Source organism: Chiloscyllium punctatum, chromosome 8 (assembly GCF_047496795.1).
Source record: "Chiloscyllium punctatum isolate Juve2018m chromosome 8, sChiPun1.3, whole genome shotgun sequence".
Lineage (NCBI taxonomy): Eukaryota > Metazoa > Chordata > Chondrichthyes > Orectolobiformes > Hemiscylliidae > Chiloscyllium > Chiloscyllium punctatum.
In genome coordinates this window covers 88,898,392-88,920,561 of record NC_092746.1, presented here as the reverse complement: position 1 = coordinate 88,920,561, position 22,170 = coordinate 88,898,392, and the positions used below count along the sequence as shown (strand labels likewise).

General features: G+C 42.0%; 1 protein-coding gene across 1 annotated transcript; it reads right to left on the bottom strand.

Moving 5' to 3' along the window:
- Positions 1-1,484: 1,484 nt before the first annotated feature.
- Positions 1,485-17,873, bottom strand: LOC140480734 (patched domain-containing protein 3-like). The gene is made up of 4 exons (XM_072576016.1): positions 16,831-17,873; positions 13,169-13,290; positions 12,921-13,066; positions 1,485-3,338 (listed from the first exon to the last, which is right to left on the bottom strand). Exons 1-4 carry the CDS (start codon positions 17,548-17,550, stop codon positions 1,702-1,704), a joined length of 2,625 nt encoding a protein of 874 aa, XP_072432117.1. The 5' UTR covers positions 17,551-17,873; the 3' UTR covers positions 1,485-1,701.
- Positions 17,874-22,170: the final 4,297 nt, after the last annotated feature.

Sequence of the window (22,170 nt, the reverse complement as noted above, 5' to 3'; positions counted from 1 at the left end):
TAGTACACCAAAATTGATGGTATAGTGGACACTGAAGGAGGTTACTTAAGACTATAAAGGGTCCTTCATCAAATGGCTCAATGTTCTGAGGAGAGGCAGATGGATTTTAATATGTATAAATGTAACATATTGCATTTTGGTAAAATAAGCAATTAACTTGTACAGGCAATGGCAGGATTCTATGTGTAGTGTTGAGCAGAAGCCTAAGGGTTCAGGTGCATAGTTCTTTTAAAGTTGCATCATTACAAAATTTAAAATGCATCTGGATTGGAATATGATTGGGAAGGGTTTAGAGGGATATGGACCAAGTGCTAGTAAATGGGACTAGATTAGGTTAGGATATCTGGTCGGCATGGACAAGTGGGACTGAAGGGTCTGTTTCAGTATTGTACATCTCTATGACTATGATTCTAAGTGGCTAAGAAGTTGTTTAGTACATGTGCCTTCATTGCTTAGACCTTTGAGTATAAGAATTGGGAGTACCTTGTCCAGTTCTGGTTGCACTGCTATAGGAAAAATATGATTAAATTGGAGAGGGATCAGAAAAGATTAACCAGAATGTAGCCGGTACTGGAGGGTTTATGTTGTAGGGAGAGGCTGGATAGGCTGGGACTTTTTTCACTGGTGCAGAGGAGGTTGAGGGATGACCTTATAGAGATTTATAAAATAATGCTGGATGTTAACAAGATGAATAGCAAAGGTCTTTCCATAGGATGGGGTTGTTCAAAACTACGGGCATATTTTTAAGGTGAGAAGAGAAAGGGACCTGTGAGGCAACTTCTTCAAACGAAAGGGGTTTCATATGTGGAATGACCTGCCAAAAGGAAGTGATAGGTGCAGATACAGTGGCAACATTTAAAAGACATTTGGACAAGTACATGATTAGGAAAGGTTTAGAAGAATATGGACCAAACACAGACAAGTGGGACTAGTTTAGTTTGGGAAACTTGATTGGCATGGAAACATTGGATCAAAAGGTCTGTTTCCATGCTTGATGACTCTATGATGAAAAGCAGGATAAAGAGTTATGGTGAGTAGGCAAGAGAGTGAGGTCAACACCAGGATAAGACCACCCATGATCATGTTAAATGGCAGACTGGGCTGGAAGGGCTGAATTGTCTGCTCCTGATCCGAATTTCAACGCTCCTACATTGTTCGTTTAGAACTGAGATGATATGGAGTGTGGTGAACCTGTGGAACTCATTGCCACAGAAGGCTTTAGAGGCCAAGCCATTGACTGCATTTCAGACAGAGATAGATAGGCTTTTGATTCATAAGGTGACCAAGGGTTACAAGGAGAGGGCAAGAGAATGTGGTTCAGAAACATATCAACTATGATTGAATGGTGGAGCAGACTCAATGGGCTGATTGGCCTAATTCTGCTTCTATATCTTATAGTTATAGAATATAACATTTAAAAACTTTGAAATATGTACAGGTAGATAACAAATAACTGTATACATCATTTGCGAATATAAGGTGTTTTATTTTTTGGTACAATTGCACTTAAAAAAACCTGGGACACTATAAAAGTGAAATAGATGTAAACAATTTAATTAGTTGCATAACTCTTTTGTTTCCATGTTTTGATATGGATATGGATGTTGGGAATGTTCGGATTGGAGAAACTGGGATAATCAAGACCTTGACCTCCTAAACTACTTCAATCAGTGATACCTAATTCTGACCTCCTGGATCCCTTTATAAAACTGCATTTGAATCACTTCTCATCTTTTGTTCCAATGCCTCATCAGAGTGGACATGGATTTTTGACAGGTTCATTGCCTTATCTGATTTTGTACTGTTTGATTTTCTGCGGCTTGCACTAAATGTCAGGAACACAGGCAGAAGTATAAGGCCATGAACAGCCCCAAACGTTATGACAAGAAACATGATTTTAAAAAATGTCCTAAATATGTAACTTGCTGCAGCAGCCAGTACAACTACACCCAGTATGGTCGAAAGGGCCCCTTGGATGATGGGATATCCAAGGCTGTATAATGCATCAATACTTCGTTCATTTGCAGTTTCTCTGTCACTAGACACAAATGCATATGAAATGTGAGCTGAAAAGTCCACAGAAAAACCAATACAAATGACCAGATTAATCATTGATATCGAATCTAAATTGACATCCCAGAATGTCATAAAACCAGCCACAGCCACTAAAACTGATGCAGTAGAAAATGTTACCCATATAGAGCAGATTGGATTAGGTATTAACAATAGCGCAATGATCAGCATTACACCAGCAGCAACAACTATATTCTGTATTGTATTGGATACAATAACAAGATATTGATCAAAATAGATAAATGCAGGATGATACACCAGCAAAGGGATTTGACATTCCTCTGCCAGCTTTCTTAATTCAATCAGCATGTTTTTCTCAGCGACTGGAGTATTGACATTAATTGTCTGAATGAAAAAGCGAGAAGCGTCAATTCTTTGCTTACTTTCTGAAAACCTAATGTCATGTTCAAATGCAGGAACAATGTGAAACAATGTAGATAAATTTCCCAAGAATGCATTTTTTTCCTGAATATCTATTAACATCTGTTTAGATATGGCAATGTACACACGAAGCCAGGATTCTGACAATTCAGGATCTACATACGAGTTGTTTTCCAATCTGCCCATGCAAGTTTCAATTTCATCCTGAACGGTGGAATCCCAATATTCCACGGGTTCAGTGACAGCAACCATAACGCGTGGTCCATATTTTGAGAAAAAAGCACTTTGATCGTCATAGAATTTAATCACATAAGAACCATCAAAGGCCAGATTTCTGAGATCAATTCCCTCTTTGATATTTATACAACCATAAATACTGACAGCCAAATAACCAATGTACAGGACAACCACAAGTGCCTTGGTCCAAATGTTTGTGAGCCATGGACCATAATACTTCTTAAAGAAGAAATAAACTGGATGTTCTAGTTCTGCGCCAGTCTCACTATTATAAGCTCCACCCACACAACACATTGAATAGCATTTAGAGTCTTCTGGTTCCCGATCACTTTCGACTTTTCTGAATGTCAGCCAATGCCTGTTACTGGCTTCCCTTCTCCCGTTCAATGCAAGAACAGCTCCAAAAAATGTAATGTTATAAATGAAGCAAAACAGAACAGTTGTGCCTGTGTAAACACAGAATGACTGCACAGATCGAAAAGGTGTCATAATGCCAATGTAAAAGGCCAAAACATCAGTCAGAGTGGTGATTGTAATAGAGATGGCTGCTTCAGCATATGTATCAGCAAGGCGATCTTCAACTTTATCTGTGACCTTGGTCGTTTGCCAACTAGCGAGCATGACAAACATATCATCTATACCAATACCTAGAGAAATGAGAGAAGTGCAGCAGAAATTAATCAATAAATAACTGCAAATATAAGTGATTAAAATTTAACATTCTCATCTGAATGGTGCCTGATGAGAAATCATTGCTTATTTATCAAACTTTTTTTTATTGATTTCATGGGATATGGGCATCATTTTCTAGTTTTAGAACTACTTTTATACTTCATTCCCTTTGAAATGAAGGTAAATTTTCCATTTGCCTTCCCTATTACCTGCTGAACTTGTAATTTTACATTTTGTAATTGTTTTTTAATCATTCACAGAATGTGGGTGTTGCTGGCTCGACCGCCATTTTGCCTATCCCTAACTGCCCAGAAAGCAGTGGAGAGTCAGCTCCCTCCCACCCCCAGCCCACAACCCCCCACTGTGGGTCTGAAGTTACATAAAGGGTTAGAACAGAAAAGGGTGGCAGCTTCTTTCCCCAGAAAATATTTGTGAACCAGATGGTTTTTGCAACAACTTACAATGGGTTTCATCATTAGATCATTGTTAGACTCTGACTTCCAGATTTTTTTCAAATTTTCAATGGCACTAATTCAAACACTAATCCCTAGAGCACTACCTGGGACTCTCGATTCATAGTCTATAGTACCAATAAGCCCTCAACCTCAATACTTTTAAATTAACAATTCCAAAATGTTGATTTACAAGTATTGCATTACAATTATAGTTTGCCCCATATATGAGTTAGGTATAATTGGTTGGCTCAGCTGGCTGGACAGATGGTCAGTGAAACCAACTGTAAAGGGTCAACTCCTGTATCTGCTGACATTATCATAAAGATCCCGCCTTCTCAACCTCACCCTTCACCTGAAGCATGGTGACACTTACCATCAGTTGTTTCTCTCTAATGATTGAATCCCCTGGGTCTATAGTGACATTATCTTTACAGTTCAAATCAGAGAAACATCTGCTCAACTTTGGTTTCTGCAAGCCTGCCTAATGGCATCATAAATATAGAGCAGGGACATAGTACAACATACTTCATTCCAGACTTGAGAACTTCAACAACTGGTATCAATGGCCAGACTTTCATCCTTCTAAAAGATCATGACAGACTTCTATGTTTAAACCAGGCAGACAGAACTGCAACATTGAATAATGGAATAGCTACAGAATAGAAGACAACCATTTGGCCCGTCAAATATGTGCTGGCTCTCAAAAAGATCATCTCACAGGGTTTCACTATGCCACTTTGTAAATTCTGAGAGACAGACAAAATGGTGTAAGGAAGTGAGTTCCAGGATTTTGACCCAGTGACGGTGAAGGAACAGTGGTAATTTCAAATCAGGATGTTGCATGACTTGAGAGAAGCTTATAGATGACAGTGATCCCACCTGCTGCCCTTGTCCTTCTGGATGGTGGAGGTTGTGGTTTTGGAATGTGCTGTCAGAAGTACTTTGGTGAGTTACTGCAGTGCATTTTGTAGATAGTGACAGCAGTGTGCGCTAAGTATTGGTGGTGAAGAGAGTGAATGTTGAAAATGGCGCTTGGGGTAACCATCAACTGGCCTGCTGTATCTGGATGGTGCCAAGCTTTTTGATTGTTGCTGGACCACCTTTCCCTTGACCTCTAAGAATCACATGATCTATTTAAACACTTTGACCATGACCGTAGTAAATACAAATTTGAAAATGCTTTTCTTTTAAAAATGAATTCATATCCTAGAAACTAGTAAAGCATTGGAAACATTATCTTCTCTTCTTAGTATTTGGTTGAAATGTATGCGTGGCATTTTTTTACTTCTAGTTTACTTATAAACAAAGGATAAGTTTGAAAAAAGATACTAGAGTTAGATAGAGGCCTTTGGAAGGAAAGAACTTTTCAAAGTGGGAATCAGAAGAGAAAGAGAGGTAGCTGTTTGCAGGATGGCTAAGCAATTATTGAAAGATATTTCACTACAATAAAACACAGATCCACAGCAACCACAAGCATTCTTTTCCATGTGTGCATCATGTGGGAAAGGCATGGGGTCTAAAAACCCAGCTGAAGAAAAGAGATATATAAAGATTATAGGAACAGATTTAGGCCATTTGGCCCATCAATTCTGCTCCACCATCCATTCATGGCTGATATATTTCTCAATCCCATTCTCCTGCCTTCTTCCCCAAGACTCTTGATCCCTTTAACAATCAAGGATCTAACTATCTATGCCTGCTTTCTGCAGCAATGAGTTCCATAGGTTCACCACCCTCTGATTGAAGAAATCCTTCCTCATCTCAGTTCTGAAAACTAAGTGTAGCGTAGACTGGGTGACTGCTTCACAGAGTACCCACATGCTGTCTGCAAAAAAAAAAAAATCCTGGGTTTCCAATTGCCTGCCCCTTCATCAAACCTACTGTTCCCTGCCAATATCTCTGTCGCAGACTTACTGCAGTGCTCCAGCAAGGCTCAGTGCAAGTTGCAAGAACAGCATCTCATTTTCCACTTGGATACTCTATAGCCTTCTAGACTCAACCATTTTAGGGCTTGAGGCACCTTCTTTCATGGCCTTACCCCAACCCCCAAACAGCAGGCCTTGTTATCACACAATTAGCCATGAATAGACACTGTTAGCAGCTCCCTATTCTTCTAGGCTGATTATTATCTACCTCTGTCTGTCCAACTATTTGTCTCTCTCGTTGGGCTCTATCTCCACCTATCGAGTACTCTCTATTCCACACCACCTCCCTCCACCGCCCCCCCCCCCCCATTCCATCTTCTACATAAAACCAACCTTTATCTGGTTACAATTAGTTGTGAAGAAGGGTCATTGGACCTAAAACACTAACTCTGATTTCTCTCCACAAATGTTACCAAACCTGCTGACTTTTTCCAGCAATTTCTGCTTTGTGTCAGTGGTTGAATGGGGTTTCTGAGAGACAGGAGCTACATGCATTTGGAAAAGCAAGGACTGATTCAGGATAGTCAGCATGACTTTAGGCATGACAGATCATGTCTGCCAAACTTAATTGAGTTTTTTAAAGAGATGATGGAGGCGGGTGACCAGCGGTAGGCTGCAAGGATCTGTGCTTGGTCTACTGTTTTTTGTCATTTATAGAAACAATTTATATGAGAATAAAAGGAGACATGGCTTGTAAGTTAGGAGAAAGTGAGGACTTCCTGATGAAGGGCTTATACCCGAAAAGTCAATTCTTCTGCTCCTCAGCAAAGAAGGTTATCTAAGAATACAATGAAATTGTTATCAACTAAACCAGTTGGCTGAGGAATGGCAGATGGAGCTTAAATGCAGGATGTTGCATTCTGGTAAGACAAACTAGGGCAGGACTTAGGCAAAATTGAGGACGGCAGATGCTGAAAACCAGAGTTTAGATCAGAGTGGTGCTGGAAAAGCACAGCAGGTCAGGCAGTATCCAAGGAGCAGGAATATCAATGTTTCAGGCAAAAGCCCTTCATCAGGAATAGAGGCAGGAAGCCTCCAGGGTGGAGAGATAAATGGGGGGGGTGGTGGGGAGAAGGTAGCAAAGAGTACAATAGGTGAATGGGGGTGGGGATGGAGGGGATAGGTCAGAGGGGAGGGTGGAGCGGATAGGTGGGAAGGGAGGTTGGCCAGTAGGACAGGTCATGGGGACAGTGCTGAGCTGGAAGGTTGGAAGTAGGGTAAGGTGGGGGGAGGGGAAATGAGGAAACTGGTGAAGTCCACATTGATGCTCTGGGGTTGAAGTGTTCTGAGGCGGAAGATGAAGCGTTCTTCCTCCAGGCGTCGGGTGGTGAGGGAGCAGCGGTGAAGGAGGCCCAGGACCTCCATGTGCTCGGCAGAGTGGGGGGGGGGGGGGGGGGGGGGGGGGGTTGAAATGTTGGGCCACAGGGCGGTGGGTGTCCTGGAGATGTTTCCTAAAGCACTCTGCTAGGAGGTGTCCAGTCTCCCCAATGTAGAAGAGACCGCATCAGGAGCAACGGGTACAATAAATAACATTGGTGGATGTGCAGGTGAAACTTTGATGGATGTGGAAGGCTCCTTTGGGGCCTTGGATGGTGGAGGTGTGGGCACAGGTTTTGCAATTCCTGTGGTGGCAGGGGAGGGTACAAGGATGGGAGGGTGGTTTGTTGGGGGGCGTGGACCTGACCAGGTAGTCATGGAGGGAACAGTCTTTGCGGAAAGCGGAAAGGGGTGGGGAGGGAAATATATCTCTAGTGGTGGGGTCTGTTTGGAGGTGGCAGAAATGTCGGCGTATGATATGGTTAATGCGAAGGTTGGTAGGGTGGAAGGTGAGGACCGGGGGGGGGTTCTGTCCTTGTTACAGTTGGAGGGGTGGGGTCTGAGGGTGGAGGTGCGGGATGTGGATGAGATGTGTTGGAGAGCAACTTCAACCACATGAGAAGGGAAATTGCGGTCTCTAAAGAAGGAGGCCATCTGGTTTGTTCTGTGGTGGAACTGGTCCTCCTGGGAGCAGATTCAGTGGAGGTGGAAGAATTGGGAATACGAGATGGCATTTTTGCAGGAGGTAGGGTGGGAAGAGGTGTAATCCAGGTAGCTGTGGGAGTCGGTGGGTTTGTAAAAAATGTCAATGTCAAGTTGGTTGTCATTAATGGAGATGGAGAGGTCCAGGAAGGGGAGGGAGGTGTCAGAGATGGTCCAGGTGAATTTAAGGTTGGGGTGGAATGTGTTGGTGAAGTTGATGATCTGCACAACCTCCTCGCGGGAGCACAAGGTGGCGCCGATGCAGTCATCAATGTAGCGGAGGAAGAGGTGGGGGGGTAGTGCCGGTGTAACTACAGAAGATGGACTGTTCTACGTAGCCGACAAAGAGATAGGCATAGCTGGGGTCCATATGGGTGCCTGTGGCTACCCCTTTGGTCTGGAAGAAGTGGAAGGATTCGAAGGAGACTTACTCAGTTAATAGTAAAGCCCTGGGGAGTATGGTCAAACAGAGAGACCTAGAGGTGCAGGCACATGAGATGGCAAGAGCAGGAAGGCAGATTACTACCTAAATGGAGTCAGGTGCCTAAATGCCTAAAGGGGCAGTACAAAGAGATCTGGGTGTTCTTATACACCAGTCAATGAAGGCAAGCATGCAGGTACAGCAGGTAGTGAAGAAAGCTGATAGCATGCTGGCCTTCATAACAAGAGGGATTGAGTATAAAAGCAAAGAGGTTCTTCTGCAGCTGTACAGGGCCCTGGTGAGACCGCACCTGGAATACTGTGTGCAGTTCTGGTCTCCAAATTTGAGGAAAGACATTCTGGCTATTGAGGGAGTGCAGCGTAGGTTCACGAGACCAATTCCTGGAATGGCAGGACAATCTTATGTTGAAAGATTGGAGCGACTGGGCTTGTATACCCTTGAGTTTAGAAGACTGAGAGGGGATCTGATTGAGACGTAAAAGATTATTAACGGATTGGACACTCTGGATGCAGGAAACATGTTTCCGCTGATGGATGAGTCCCGAACCAGAGGACACAGCTTAAAAATAAGGGGTAGGCCATTTAGGACAGAGTTGAAGAGAAACTTCTTCAGAGCTGAAAATGTGTTGCTGGAAAAGCGCAGCAGGTCAGGCAGCATCCAAGGAACAGGAGAAGGGCTTATGCCCGAAACGTCGATTCTCCTGTTCTTTGGATGCTGTCTGACCTGCTGCACTTTTCCAGCAACACATTTTCAGCTCTGATCTCCAGCATCTGCAGTCCTCACTTTCTCCTCGAGAAACTTCTTCACCCAGAGGGTGGTGGGTGTGTGGAATGCTCTGCCCCAGAAGGCAGTGGAGGCCCAGTCTCTGGATTCGTTTAAGAAAGAGTTGGATAGAGCTCTCAAGGATTGTGGAATCAAGGGTTACGGAGATAAGGCAGGAACAGGATACTGATTGAGGATGATCAGCCATGATCATAATGAATGGTGGTGCAGGCTCGAAGGACAGAATGGTCTACTCCTGCATCTATTGTCTATTGTCCTTGAAAGTGGTGTCATGGGTAGATAGGGTGGAGAAGGCGGCATTTGGCACACTTGCTTTCGTTGATCAGAATATTGTGTACAGGAGTTGGGACATCATGTTACAACTGTACACATCATTGATAAATTCAAATTTGGAGTATAGTGTATATTTCTGGTCACCCTTCAATAGGAAGGATGTAATTAAACTGGAAAGGGTTCAGAAAAAAATTACAAGGATATTACTGAAATTGAAAGTCTTGAGTTATTTGGGGAGGCTGGATAGGCTGGGCCTTTTTTTTCCCTGGAGCATTGAAGGCTGAGGGGTGACCTTATAGAGGTTTAAAAATAGCCAAGGTTTTTTGCCATGGTAAGGGAGTCTAAAATTAAATGGCATAGATTTAAAAGGGGCAACTTTTTCACATGGAAGGTGGCACGTATATGGAACGATCATCCAGAGGAAGTGATATAAGCGTGTACATTTACAACATTTAAAAGGCATTTGGACAGGTACATGGATAGGAAAGCTTCATAAGGATATGGGCCAGATATGGGCAAATGGAACTAGTTCAATTTAGGAAATTACGTCACAATGGACGAGTTAGGCCAAACCATCTGTCTCCATGTTGTATATCTCCATGACTTAAAAAAATCCTGAATTGGAACTCCCATGTCCATTTGCACTTCAGATTTCCAAAGCCTTTCTCCATTTAGAAAATTGTCTGCACCTCTATTCTTCAAGTGCACAATCTCAAATTTCCCTACATTGTATTCCATTTGTCACTTCTTTGCCCACCCTCCCAAGTCTGTCCAAATTTCTTCTGTAGCCTCCTTGCTTCCTCAACATTACCTCCATATTTATATTTCAATCTGGATACAGAAATATCCCAATGTGCCAATGTGTGAGTATACAAACATGCAAAATAGGTGTAGAAGTAGGCCATTCAGTCCCTTGAACCTAGTCTACCATTCAATGAGATCATGACTGATCTGATTGTGTTTCAAATTGCACGTTCCCATCTGCCACAAGTAACCCTTGCCTAAAAATAATCTATCCACCTCTACAGTAAAACTAAAATAATGGCCAAGCCTCAATTGCTTTCTGAGGCAAAGAGTTACAAAGTTGTGGGATATTCTGAGAGAAATGAAATTCTCCTCATCTCTATCCTCAATGGACAATCCCTAATTTCAGAACTGTACTTTTAGTGCCAGAACTGACCCTCAGGAGGAAAGGTCCTTTCCATGTCCGCGTTGTCAAGACATTCAGAATTTTAAGTTGCCCCCTCATTTTTCTTAACTCCACTGAAAACCTGCCCAGACTGGCCTTTTTACTCAAACATGCTACGTCTTCAAAAAAAAATGCCAATTGCAGAGAGTACATACACCAGTAGGAGAGTGCGGGACCACTGGATATAATCTCAGAATAAGTAGTCATAATGTTAAAACAGAAATGAGGAGGAATTTCTTCTGTAAGAGGATGAAACTGTGGAATTTGTTATTGTTGATGATGGATCATTACCATCACAGCAAGTGCGATGTCTGAACTAGTCCTGAACAATCATGCTCAAAGCAGTTGCATATTTTCCCTAGCTACATTTAGTCACAGTAAAATGGAGATTGAGACCTTTATTGGGTCATATGCTATATTGTCATTCTTGGCTTTTAAATATAACTCCATAGTCAGATGACAATATGAACACAAAAGGTGAACATTTTAAAATCAATGGATGATAATAAGTTTAGAGAAAGGTATGCTGATATTATGAAGGCAATGGTTTTTGATGTCTTAAAAACATTATGATAAATAAGTTCCCAGGGCTTGATGGAATCTTTCCCAGGTTATAAGGGAGGCAAGGGAGGACATTGCTGGTGCTTTGAGAAGAACTTTGTATCCTCTTTAGCCGCAGGCAAGGTCCTTGAAGACTGAAGAATATTTGATTTGATTTATTTATTGTCATATGTATTGTGTTACAACATACAGAGAAAAGTGTTGTACAGAGTTGCCACTCTCTGGAATTAAGAGTCTAATAATGACCATGAAAGTATTGCCAGTTGTCAGAAAAGTCCTTCTGATTCACTCATGTCCTTTAGGGAAGGAAACTGCCATCGTTACCTGATCTGGACTACATGTGACTTCATACCCCAACAATGTTGTTGATTCTTAACTGCTCTCTGGATAAGTTAGGGATTGGCAATAAATACTGGCCCTGCCATTAATGTCTGTGTCCCATGAATTAAATAAATAAACAAAATAAACTGATAAACAATTAATGTTGATGAATAATCAAAGCGCTAATACCGACCTTTGTATGTATCCATTGGTCACATCCTGCCAATTTGAGTACTTACCCATTATCCCTTTTTGTCAGCTGTCACTCAACCAATTTCCCAACTATCTTAGTAATTTGCCCTCAATTCCATGGATTTCTACCTTAGTTAACAGATTTTTAATGTGGGACTTTATTAAATGCCTTTTGGAATTGCTTTAAAACATTTTCAGACATTTCTTTGCTCACTACATTACTCACCACTACCAAACGTTCAATGAATTTTCAATGACCTACTTGTCATAAATCCATACTGGCTTTCCCTGATTACCTGAAAAGTTTCAAGGTGTTCAGGTACCCCATCCTTGATTGTAGACTCCAACAATTTCACACAGATATTAGGCATTTCCTTCTTTAATTTATCTATAAAATGTACACTGTTATGATCCCTACCCCTTAGACATCTTCGCCTTTGTGCACTGAAGTAAATCCACAGAGGCCAGTATCCTGTCACTATTTGTTTACTGTGCACTGTACTTGATACTGGTTCAGGTACCTCAGAGTGAACCGAACCTCTGACACTACTGGGTTCATATCTGTCAGCCAGGCCTCCCTGATTGGGGCTGCTAATCTGGTCCAATCGGGGTGCCCTGGCTGACAGATATACTCATATTCTATGAGATCACCCGGCTGACCTCATTACATGCAGTGTTGTGTATTCCATCTTCACTACCTCTCTCTTAAATCTCTCTATCTCTGCTGACCAATCTCACATTTCTCACTGAAATATTTCACCACTTCTACCCTACATTGGACTGGAGTACAAAGATGCAGACGTTATGTTGCAATTATACAAAACCATGGTTAGACCTCATATGGAGTACAGTGAGATCTGGACACCACACATCAGGAAGGATATACTGGCCTTCAAGAAGATGCAATGTAGGTTTTATTCTTGTATGTCAGGATTAATTTATGAGAAGACATCACATAAATTAGGCCTGTTTCTTCTAGAATTTAGAAAGTTAAAGGGTGATCTGATTGAACTCTTCAATATGTTAGAAAAGACAAGATAGATAAAGATGAACTATTTCTACTGGTTGAAGATTCTAGGAGGAGGAACACAGTCTGAGAATTGGAGTCAGACCATTCGGGTGAGATGTCAGGAATCACTTCTATACGCAAAGAGTGGTAGATTTTTAGAACTCTATTTCACAAATGGCATTTGTTAAGTTTTAAATCTGAGATAGATAATATTTTGATTAGTAAAGGTTTTAAGGCATATGGAAGAAAAAGAGGTCTATGAAATTAGGCCACAGAATGATGGTACAGGCTCGAGGGGCTGAATGGCCTACTCCCATGTTCCTATGATTCTATGTAAAATCATTTGAAATTTGATCATATTTGCATTTGTAAATTAAATATTACTGACCTAGAATCAGAAAAGGTGCATTGGCAGTATTGATTGCAAATTTCATCCCACAGTGTAATAGCAGTCCAAATCCTGACAGTACAGCTAATCCAGCCGATATAACTCCCAAAGCAGCGACCCAGAACTTATTCCTCACACAGTCCAACCTGAACGTAAATTTGATAATATTATATAACACAACAGATTTTTCTATAATGTACTCTATGAAAGTATGTCTTAAATAATGATGAAAAAAAAATAAATTTTACCTCATACATGATATAATAGAAAAGAATATTGAAAGGAAATACGTGACTGAGAACAAAGGAATAATTTTCTTAGAAGTCCCTTCAAACTCTTCTTGTCTTGATATTGATGTGAAATAGGAAACCTGTAATTCAGGAATAAAGGTTAGTAATTGTCAGAAATACGAGCATGTTATTTTAGAAAGCAACATCCTGAGCAGCTGTGGTATGTGGGAGCTGGTAGATGCTGGAGCAATCCATGGTGACCACATCTGCACAAATATCGGCTGCTCCAGGACATCGACTCAGGGCTAATGAGCTGAAGTTGGAGCTGCAGACACGGTGACATATCAGGGAGTGGAAGAAAGAAACCTAGTCACTGTTGCTGGAGGCAGTAACACCACTTAGATTAATTACATCAGATTTGCTGCATGGTTAGGGACAGTAGGGTGTCATTGTGGATGAGGTGGCTATATGGATCCATAATTTAGCTTTGGAGGAGCCTCAGTCAGTGCCTTTCTTTGATAGATCCTTGTGTGGTCAAAGGCACAGGCAGGAGGGAGAATGAGTAAATTAACCTCAGCACTGTGGTTCAGAGTGCCATTCAAGTTGGGGAAGTAAAGAGGAATTTAGAGATAATAATGCATGGCATAGTCTGGGGAATAGATACCTTACTCTGCTGCACAGACAGAGTGGCCCAAAGGCTGCATTGCCTACCTGCAGCCACACTCAGGACATCCCTTTAGGTTGGGAGGAACTTAGAATGGAAGAGGAAGGATCGATTTGTTGTGTTTAATGTAGACACCAATGACATAGGTAGGACTAGGAAGAAAGTACTGGATTACTTGGGGACTAAACTGTAAAGAAGCCCAAAGGTAACAATCTCAGGATTACTGGCATAATAGAATCTCTAGAATCCCTACAACGTGGAAACAGGTCATTAGGCCAAAAAAGTTCACATTGACCATCTGAAGAGTAACCCACCCAGACCCATTCCCCTATCCTATTACTCTACATATATCCCTGACTAATGCACGTAACCTACTCATCCCTGAACACTGAACAATTTAGTATGGCCAATTTACCTAACCTGCACATTTTTTGGATTAGTGAGGTTAATGTGTGGCTCAAAGATAGGGTGTGGGAGAAATGGGTTCCAATTCATGGGGAACTGGCACCAGTACAGAGGAAAGACAGAGCTTCATTTGAACAATGCTGGGACCCGTGTTCTGGAGAATTGCAAAACTAGGGCTGCAGAGTGTTTTCAAGTAATTGGAGTGGGGAAATAGTTCAGCTGAAGGAAGTTTAAAAAAATGATAATCAGAGTGTCAAGAACAATCAGAATTGACAGAAAGGTCTATTTTCATGCCATATGACTCTACTGTTGGAATAGATCAAACCTGAAACCAGGTCTCCTTACTTAGATAAGAACACTACCATGGAATCACAGGAACACCAGGAATGAGGTAGATATTTTAAATCAACCTGCTTGAATGTGTTATAAAACACCACCTTATTCCACATTTCTTTGGCAGGTCAGACATGATCCCAGAACTCCTGGCTCAAATGTAGGGGTGCTAACATTAGTGTCATAGGAGACCCTCAGATATTTTTGGTTGATATTTTTCATCAACCTGTTCAGATGTGTTATGACACACCTCTGGAATTGGTCAGACTTGACCCCAAGCCTCCTGGCTCAATGGTAGGGACATTACACTTCTACCATAAGAGTCCTCAAGACTCTTTATACGTAGCCAGTTTTAATCAACCTGCTCAAAATATTTTCAATTGCCTCAGGACAGCGCTGCAGCAGATTAGACATAAACGGAGGCATTCTGGCATAAATGTAGGGACACTACTAGTCTGCCATAAGACTCCTCAAGATTCTTTATTGGAATATGTCTTCTAGCCAACCTGTTCAGATGCTGGTATAGAGCTCTGTAGCAGATGTGGCTTGAGCCTGTGGCCTCCTGTCTTAGAGCTAGGGCCATTACCACTGCACCACCACTGCCTTTAAAGGTTTTTATTTAAATGTATCCAGCACTCATTGGATTCAGCTAAGAATAATCCTTCCAGCTGGATGACAGGAGAAATGTGTTAGAGGTTGCTTGATTGGTTAACTATGAAAGGCTAAAGACAAGATTAAGGCGGCAAGGAGGGAGAGTTTACTATGACCACCGACAGAGTGAAATTTGTATATTTAATAAGGGCCACTTTCCTTCTATAGTATTGGAGAGAAAAAGGATGTTGGAGATGAAGGGTAGCTACCACGGACAGAGAGGCCAAGGGATTTCTTTTTGAGGAAGGTAGTAATGATATCAGTGCTGAAGAGGAGGGAGACAGTATTTGTAAGAGGGAGCAGGTGGCAATATTAATCAGCATGGGGATCACAGGTTTGGTAGGAATATGGTGAGGGTCTCATGGACAAGATAAGGGACAGTTGGCAGAGAAACTAGATGTACAAATTTAGTGATGAGGGTGGGGGAATGTTTAAACTAGTGGGCTCGACAAAAAAAGGTGGAGAAGTGATAGAGGCAGCTGAATAGAATGATCGCAATTCAATGATTAAGAAGGTAATGAGCTGCATTTAGGATGGACGCAGCATTGGAAAATGGGTTAAGAAGGTGGCAAGGAGTGGAAATAATAAACTGGAGATTAATTTTGCATTTTATACAGATTCTGCAATTATTAACAATTTTTACAGATGAAGACAGTACTGGTCCAGGCAGATCTGATAATGATGAATGGCTAAGCCATTGTTTGCCATAAGTGTTCACTCACATCCCTTGAAGTTAAGAGAGTGGACATGACCAGCATTGTCAGTTCTAAAAGGTCATACTGGACTAAATGCTTTACTCTCTCCACAGATACTGCCAAACCTGCCGAGTGTCAACACTTTCTGTTTTTGTTTCAGATTTGTAGCATCAACAGTATTTTGTTTGTATTTGAGATGACCACCATATTGGGGTCAGACACAGTAATGGTTTCAATAGTACTAAAGTTGGAGATGAACCCACATTCACAGGAAGCTCTCCAATCAGGGAAATCAGTTTTGGAAATCCAATAGCTAAAACCTTGCCTCCGGAGATGCCTAAAGAGATCCTTTGAAGGTCTGCTGAATGGGCCTGCCTATGCCTCTGAACAATGAATGGAGTGAACCAGAAGACGTCCTCAGTTTTAGAATTTTCATACTTATTTTTAAATCCCTCCATGATCTATTGCTTCCAGCTCTGCAACCTTATCCTCTACAATTCTCTCAAATATTTGCCCACATCTAATTCTGGCTTCTTCAGCATCCCTGAATTAAATGGCTCCTACATTGTAGGTGGCGTTTTCAGCTGTCTAGGCTCAAAGCTCTAGATTTCCCTTCCTAAACCTCATCGCCTCTCCCCCTTTCATTACACTCCTCAAAATATACCTTTGATTGAGTTCCTGATCAGCCCCCAATTACTCATCATCTTCATCATGTCACTTTTGCTTGACAATGTTTATATGATGCTCCCAAGACAGCTGACTATACATGAAATAATTACAAGTTACTTTTGTTGAAGTTAACAGAACAATTGATACGATAGAAACTGGTAAGACACTAGATCGTGGCTGCAGGCCACCACAGTTGAAGATAATCTGAGATAATTGACTGAAAACTGACTAGCTTCAGCATTAGAGGCTCATGTAAAACTCACCATAATACTCTCCTGATCTTTCAGTTTGTTTGGAAAAACCTGAAGGAAATTCTTCAGCCACAGCAAACTGAGGGTTTTCATGTCATCATTATCTTCTTGTAAATAATAATCCAGTTTAATAGCTTTGGCTTTATTAATATAATTTTGATCTTGGTCAATACCTCCAACAGCCAAACCAATAAAAGTCTTATTCATCGTAGGGTAAGAAATCCTCGTGTTGGTTGCTAGGCTGTGATTTATAATATTTAAAATTTCATTTCCAAAGCACGAGTTTGCCATCCGTGTACAAAGAGAAGAATAGTTGTACGTGACACCTTGACTATTGTTGATGCTGAGCTGCTTTACATCAGCATCAAGTGACAGAATCTCTTGAAATGCAGCAGCTGTCAAGATATTGTCATCTTTCGATACAGCAATGAAAGAAGCAAACACCCCCTCTGTGTAAAGTCTGTGACCGGAGAAGAATTCAGAATCATTGGTTGGAAAGTGGTTTTTAATGAACTCTCTCTCAGATTTCGCTGGTCCATATATGGGCGTAAATTGCTCTTCTATGTCATTGCTTTCATGTGTCCGTAAAGAAGAAAAACCCGAACCCAGAGCAGCAGAAAGTATCAGAGGAATCGTGAGGAAGCACCAGGAATATTTACTCACGAGGATTCCAAGTTTACGAAAAGCCCGGCGGAGAGGTTTCTCGACGCAATGAGTCCTGCACTGAGTCATGCTGAGAGATACAATGGTAAAACAAAACCTGATTCCATAAACTTTCACCCCAGTTTTTTTTCAAAACGGGAAGCAAGTGTTCTAGACCCAAAACCAGAAGTTGCTGGAAAAGCCCAACATATCAAGCGGCATCCGTGCGGAGAAAGAAAGTTAATGTTTATGATCCAACCACCGGATATTGGAGAGATCAGCTGAATGCCGATCCTCGCTGAGCTATTGAAATGAAATCGCGCGATAAAAACTGTTCATGGTTTAATTCGTGTCCATTTATTACGTAACAATTGATGCAGATTGCTTCCCACCGGATGCATAGAATGATTCTGTTTAACTTGGTGAATCTTCTGATGAGTCAGAGTTGTTAGTTTAGACAAGTGTGTTCCATGCGTACTGAAGTATGAAACATCGGAGAATGCTCAAGTCATCTAACCCAGGAATTAAAGGCTGATGAAGCAAACGGTAACAGTGGGAAGGCAGCAGGGTTTGTGAGACCTTCGGCTGATCTTTCAGGCTTTGCCATGGCTGGGAATTGCTGGGGGGATTCCAGAGTTGTAACCCTGCAACAGCCAGACAGTCCCAGGTCATGCTGGTGTGTGTTAGAAATAAATTTAATAAAATTTATACGAGACCACCAAAACTGGAAACAAGACAATTTATTCTACAATCTTGCAAGAAAGGGCATCAAATGCAGAAGCAATTGAGCAATGAACATTCAAACTAGTACACAGTATAACTACACAGTTATACTTTTGAGCTGCGTGAGGTCACCTCTCCTGACTCTTACATTACCCAATCTTTCTTATTGTATTCTACCACTACCCAGCTGCGCTCCGCCCTTACTGCCCCCTTTTCTCCAAGTTGGCAACCTTTCCCTCTGTAAGTGCTGACATAAGGCTAAACTTGTATCTTAATGTTTTTATTTTGCTTGTAACGTTGTTCATTGGTACATTCCATTCTTGAACATACTTTTTAACAATGTATCTTTTCATGCTTGGATTATGCGTTTCAGCTGTCTCAGCTATTTTGCTGAGACTATTATTTAAAAGAATTATTTGTTTTAATAATTCTGCACTGGGAGAATTCTGCACTGATATTTTCCCTGGGAGAAAGTGAGGACTGCAGATGCTGGAGATCAGAGCTTAAAAATGTGTTGTGGAAAAGTGCAGCAGGTCAGGCAGCATCAAAGGAACAGGAGAATCGACGTTTCGGGCATAAGCCCTTCTTCAGGAATGAGGAGGGTGTGCCAAGCAGTCTAAGGTAAAAGGTAGGGAGGACGGACTTGGGGGAGGGGCGTTGGGAACACGATAGGTGGAAGGAGGTTAAGGTGAGGACGATAGGCCGGAGAGGGGGTGGGGGCGGAGAGGTCGGGAAGAAGATTGCAGGTCAAGAAGGCGGTGCTGAGTCTGAGGGCTGGGACTGAGAAAAGGTCGGGGGAGGGGAAATGAGGAAGCTGGAGAAATCCGCATTCATCCCCTGTGGCTGGAGGGTTCCTCGGAGGAAGGTGTGTCGCTCTTCCTCCAGGTGTCGTGTTGCCATGGTCTGGCGATGGAGGAGTCCAAGGACCTGCATGTCCTTGGCGGAGTGGGAGGGGGAGTTAAAGTGTTCAGCCACGGGGCGGTTGGGTTGGTTGGTGTGGGTGTCCTAGAGGTGTTCTCTGAAACGTTCCGCAAGTAGGCGGCCTATCTCCCCAATGTATAGGAGGCCACATCGGGTGCAGTGGATGCAGTAAATGATGTGTGTGGAGGTGCAGGTGAATCATCTCCTTGTTCTTGTGCCCAATGCCACAACTGAAAGAAAGTGTCCCATATGCCGCTTTAACTATTGTATTCACATGCTCTGCTGACTTCAGGGATCTGTGAATAATTACCCCAAGATCCCTCAGTTTCTCTTAAGCTAACCTGTGTCCTGCCATTCATTAAATGTTCCTTTGCCTTGTTTCTTGCAAGGTACATCACTCCACATTTATCAGGGTTAAATATCATTGGCCACTACTCTGCTAATATGACCAACCCATCTGTATCTTCCTGTAACCTATAGCCATCTTCTTCGCTATTAACCACTTACCAATCTTGGTGTTGTCTGCAATTTGCTTAACATTTCATCTGACATAATTATTTTCAGGGAGAGACTGAATCAGTTGGGGTTGTTTTCCTTGGATCATCAGAGGCTGAGGGGTGACCTTATTGTGGTTTATAAAATCATGAAAGACATGGATAGGGTAAATAGACAAGATCTTTTCCCTGGGGTGGAGCTAGAGGCCATAGGTTTAGGATGAGAGGGGAAAAATTTAAAAGGGAGCAACTTTTTCACGCAGAGGGTGGTGCATGTATGGAATGAGCTGCCAGAGGAAGTAGTGGAGGCTGGTACAGTTACAACATTTAAAATGCATCTGGATGGGTATATGAATAGGAAAGGTTTAGAAGGATATGGGCCAAGTGCTGGCAAATGGGACTAATTAGGTTAGGACATCTGGTTGGCATGGACTGAAGGGTCAGTTTCTGTGCTGTACATCTCTATGATTCTATGACTCTAATAAGGGTCCCAGTACTGATCCTTGTGGTATATCTCTGGACACTAGCTTCCAGTCATTCAGTCAGCTTTCTACCACTACCCTTTGTGTCCTATTACTAAGCCTGTTTCTGATCCATGTTGCCAAGCTTCCCTGAATTCCATGTTCTTTATCCTTTTCAATCAGTCTCCCATGTGGGACCTCATTAAAATTTTTGCTAAAATCCATATAAACTACAGCAACTGAACTTTCTTCATCCACACACTTGATTTTAAAAATGGCATTTTTGAAAAATTCTATCAAATTTTTTAGACCTTCCTTTGACAAAGCCATGCTGACAATCCCTAACTGACCCAAGCTTTTCCAAGTGGATATTCATTCTCTCCTTCAGAATTTTCTCCAATAGTTTCCCTAACATTGACATGAAACTCACCAGTCTGTAATTTCCTACTTCATCTCTACTTTTTTTGAAAAGTGAACTACATTAGCCATTCACCAGTCCTCTGGCATGTCCCCAGAGCCAGAGAACATCTGTTTTGATTTCCAGAAAACCTTCAATAAGGTGCTGCTCAGGAGGTTGCTAAACAAGGTATGAATCCATGGTGTTAGGGAAAGGTACTGGCTTGGATAGAGGATTGGCTGACTGGCAGAAGGTAGAGAGCAGGGCTAAAGGGGTCTTTTTCAGAATGGCAGCCAGTGACTAGTGGGGTTCCACAGAGGTCCATGTTGGGACCACAACTATTCACGTTATGCATGAATGATCTGGACAAATGAACTGAGGGCATTGTTACTAAGTTTGTAGATGATACAAAGATAGATGAAGGGACAGAAAGTGTTAAGGAAGTGAGGAGGCTGTAGAAGGACTTGGACAGGCTAGGAGAGTGGGAAAAGATAAGACAGATGGAAGGCAATATAGGCAAATGTGAGGTTATGCATTTTGGTAGGAAGAATAGAGACATAAACTATTTTCAAAATGGGGAAAGGCTTCACAAACTTGAAAGGGTTCAGAAAAGATCGACAAGGATGTTGCCAGGGCTGGAGGATTTGAGCTATAGGGAGAGGCTGAATAGGCTGGGTTTCCCTGCAGCATCGGAGGCTCAGGGGTGACCTTATGGAGGTTTATAAATCATGAGGGGCATGGATAGGATAAGTAGACAAAGTCTTTTCCTTGGGCTGGTGGAGTCCAGAACGAGAGGGCATAGGTTTAGGGTGAGAGGGGAAAGATATAAGAGAGACCTAAAGGACCACTTTTTCACGCAGAGTGTGCTACTTGTATGGAATGAGCTGCCAGAGAAAGTGGTGGAGGTTGGTATATTTGTAACATTTAAAAGGCATCTGGATGGGTATATGAATGGGAAGGGTTTGGAGGAATATGGGCCAGGTGCTGGCAGGTGGGACTAGATTAGTTTGGGATATCTGGTCGGCATGGACAAGTTGGGCAGCAGGGTCTGTTTCAGTGCTGTATATCTCTATGACTCTATGACTCTATAACTCCCTAGTGTAAATGGTCTTAGGAGTTCTAGTTCAGGATTATCTTAAGCTTGACTTACAGGTCAAGTTGGTGGTTAGGAAGCTAAGTACAATTTTGGCATTCATTTCAAGTAGGTGAAATACAAGAGCAGAGATTTGATACTGAGGCTGTAAAATATTCTGGTGAGACTGCATTTGAAATATTGTGAGCGGTCTTGGGCCCCTTATCAAAGGAAAGATGTGTTGGTGTTAAATGAATTCCAGAGGAGGTTTACAAGAATGATCCCAAGGATGAAGGGCTTGTCAGATGAGGAGTGGTTGAGGATTCTGTGTGTGTTCTTCAGTGGAATTTAGAAGGATGCGAGGGAATTGGATAAGGGGACATCCGATTGAAACTTACAAGATACTGAGAAGCTTTCTTCGAGATGATGTGGAGAAGATGTTTTTGCGAGTAGGAGAGACTAAGACTTTATGGACATGGCCTTAAAATTAAGGGATAACCATGTAGTACTGAAATAAGGAGGAATCTCTTCAGCCAGAGGGTGGTGACTCTGTGGAATCACTGCTGCAGAAGGCTGTGGAGGCCAAGTCATTGAGTGTATTTAAAACAGATAGATTGGTTCTTGATTGGTAAGGGGATCAAG

Bases quoted from the DNA above. Each gene is read 5' to 3' on its own strand.
- LOC140480734 (XM_072576016.1), bottom strand. From the start codon at position 17,550: ATGACTCAGTGCAGGACTCATTGCGTCGAGAAACCTCTCCGCCGGGCT. The intron at 13,067-13,168 runs GTAAAATTTATT...ATTTACGTTCAG, and splicing joins TCTATTATATCATGTATGAG to GTTGGACTGTGTGAGGAATA. The intron at 3,339-12,920 runs GTCAGTAATATT...TCATTTCTCTAG, and splicing joins TGCACCTTTTCTGATTCTAG to GTATTGGTATAGATGATATG.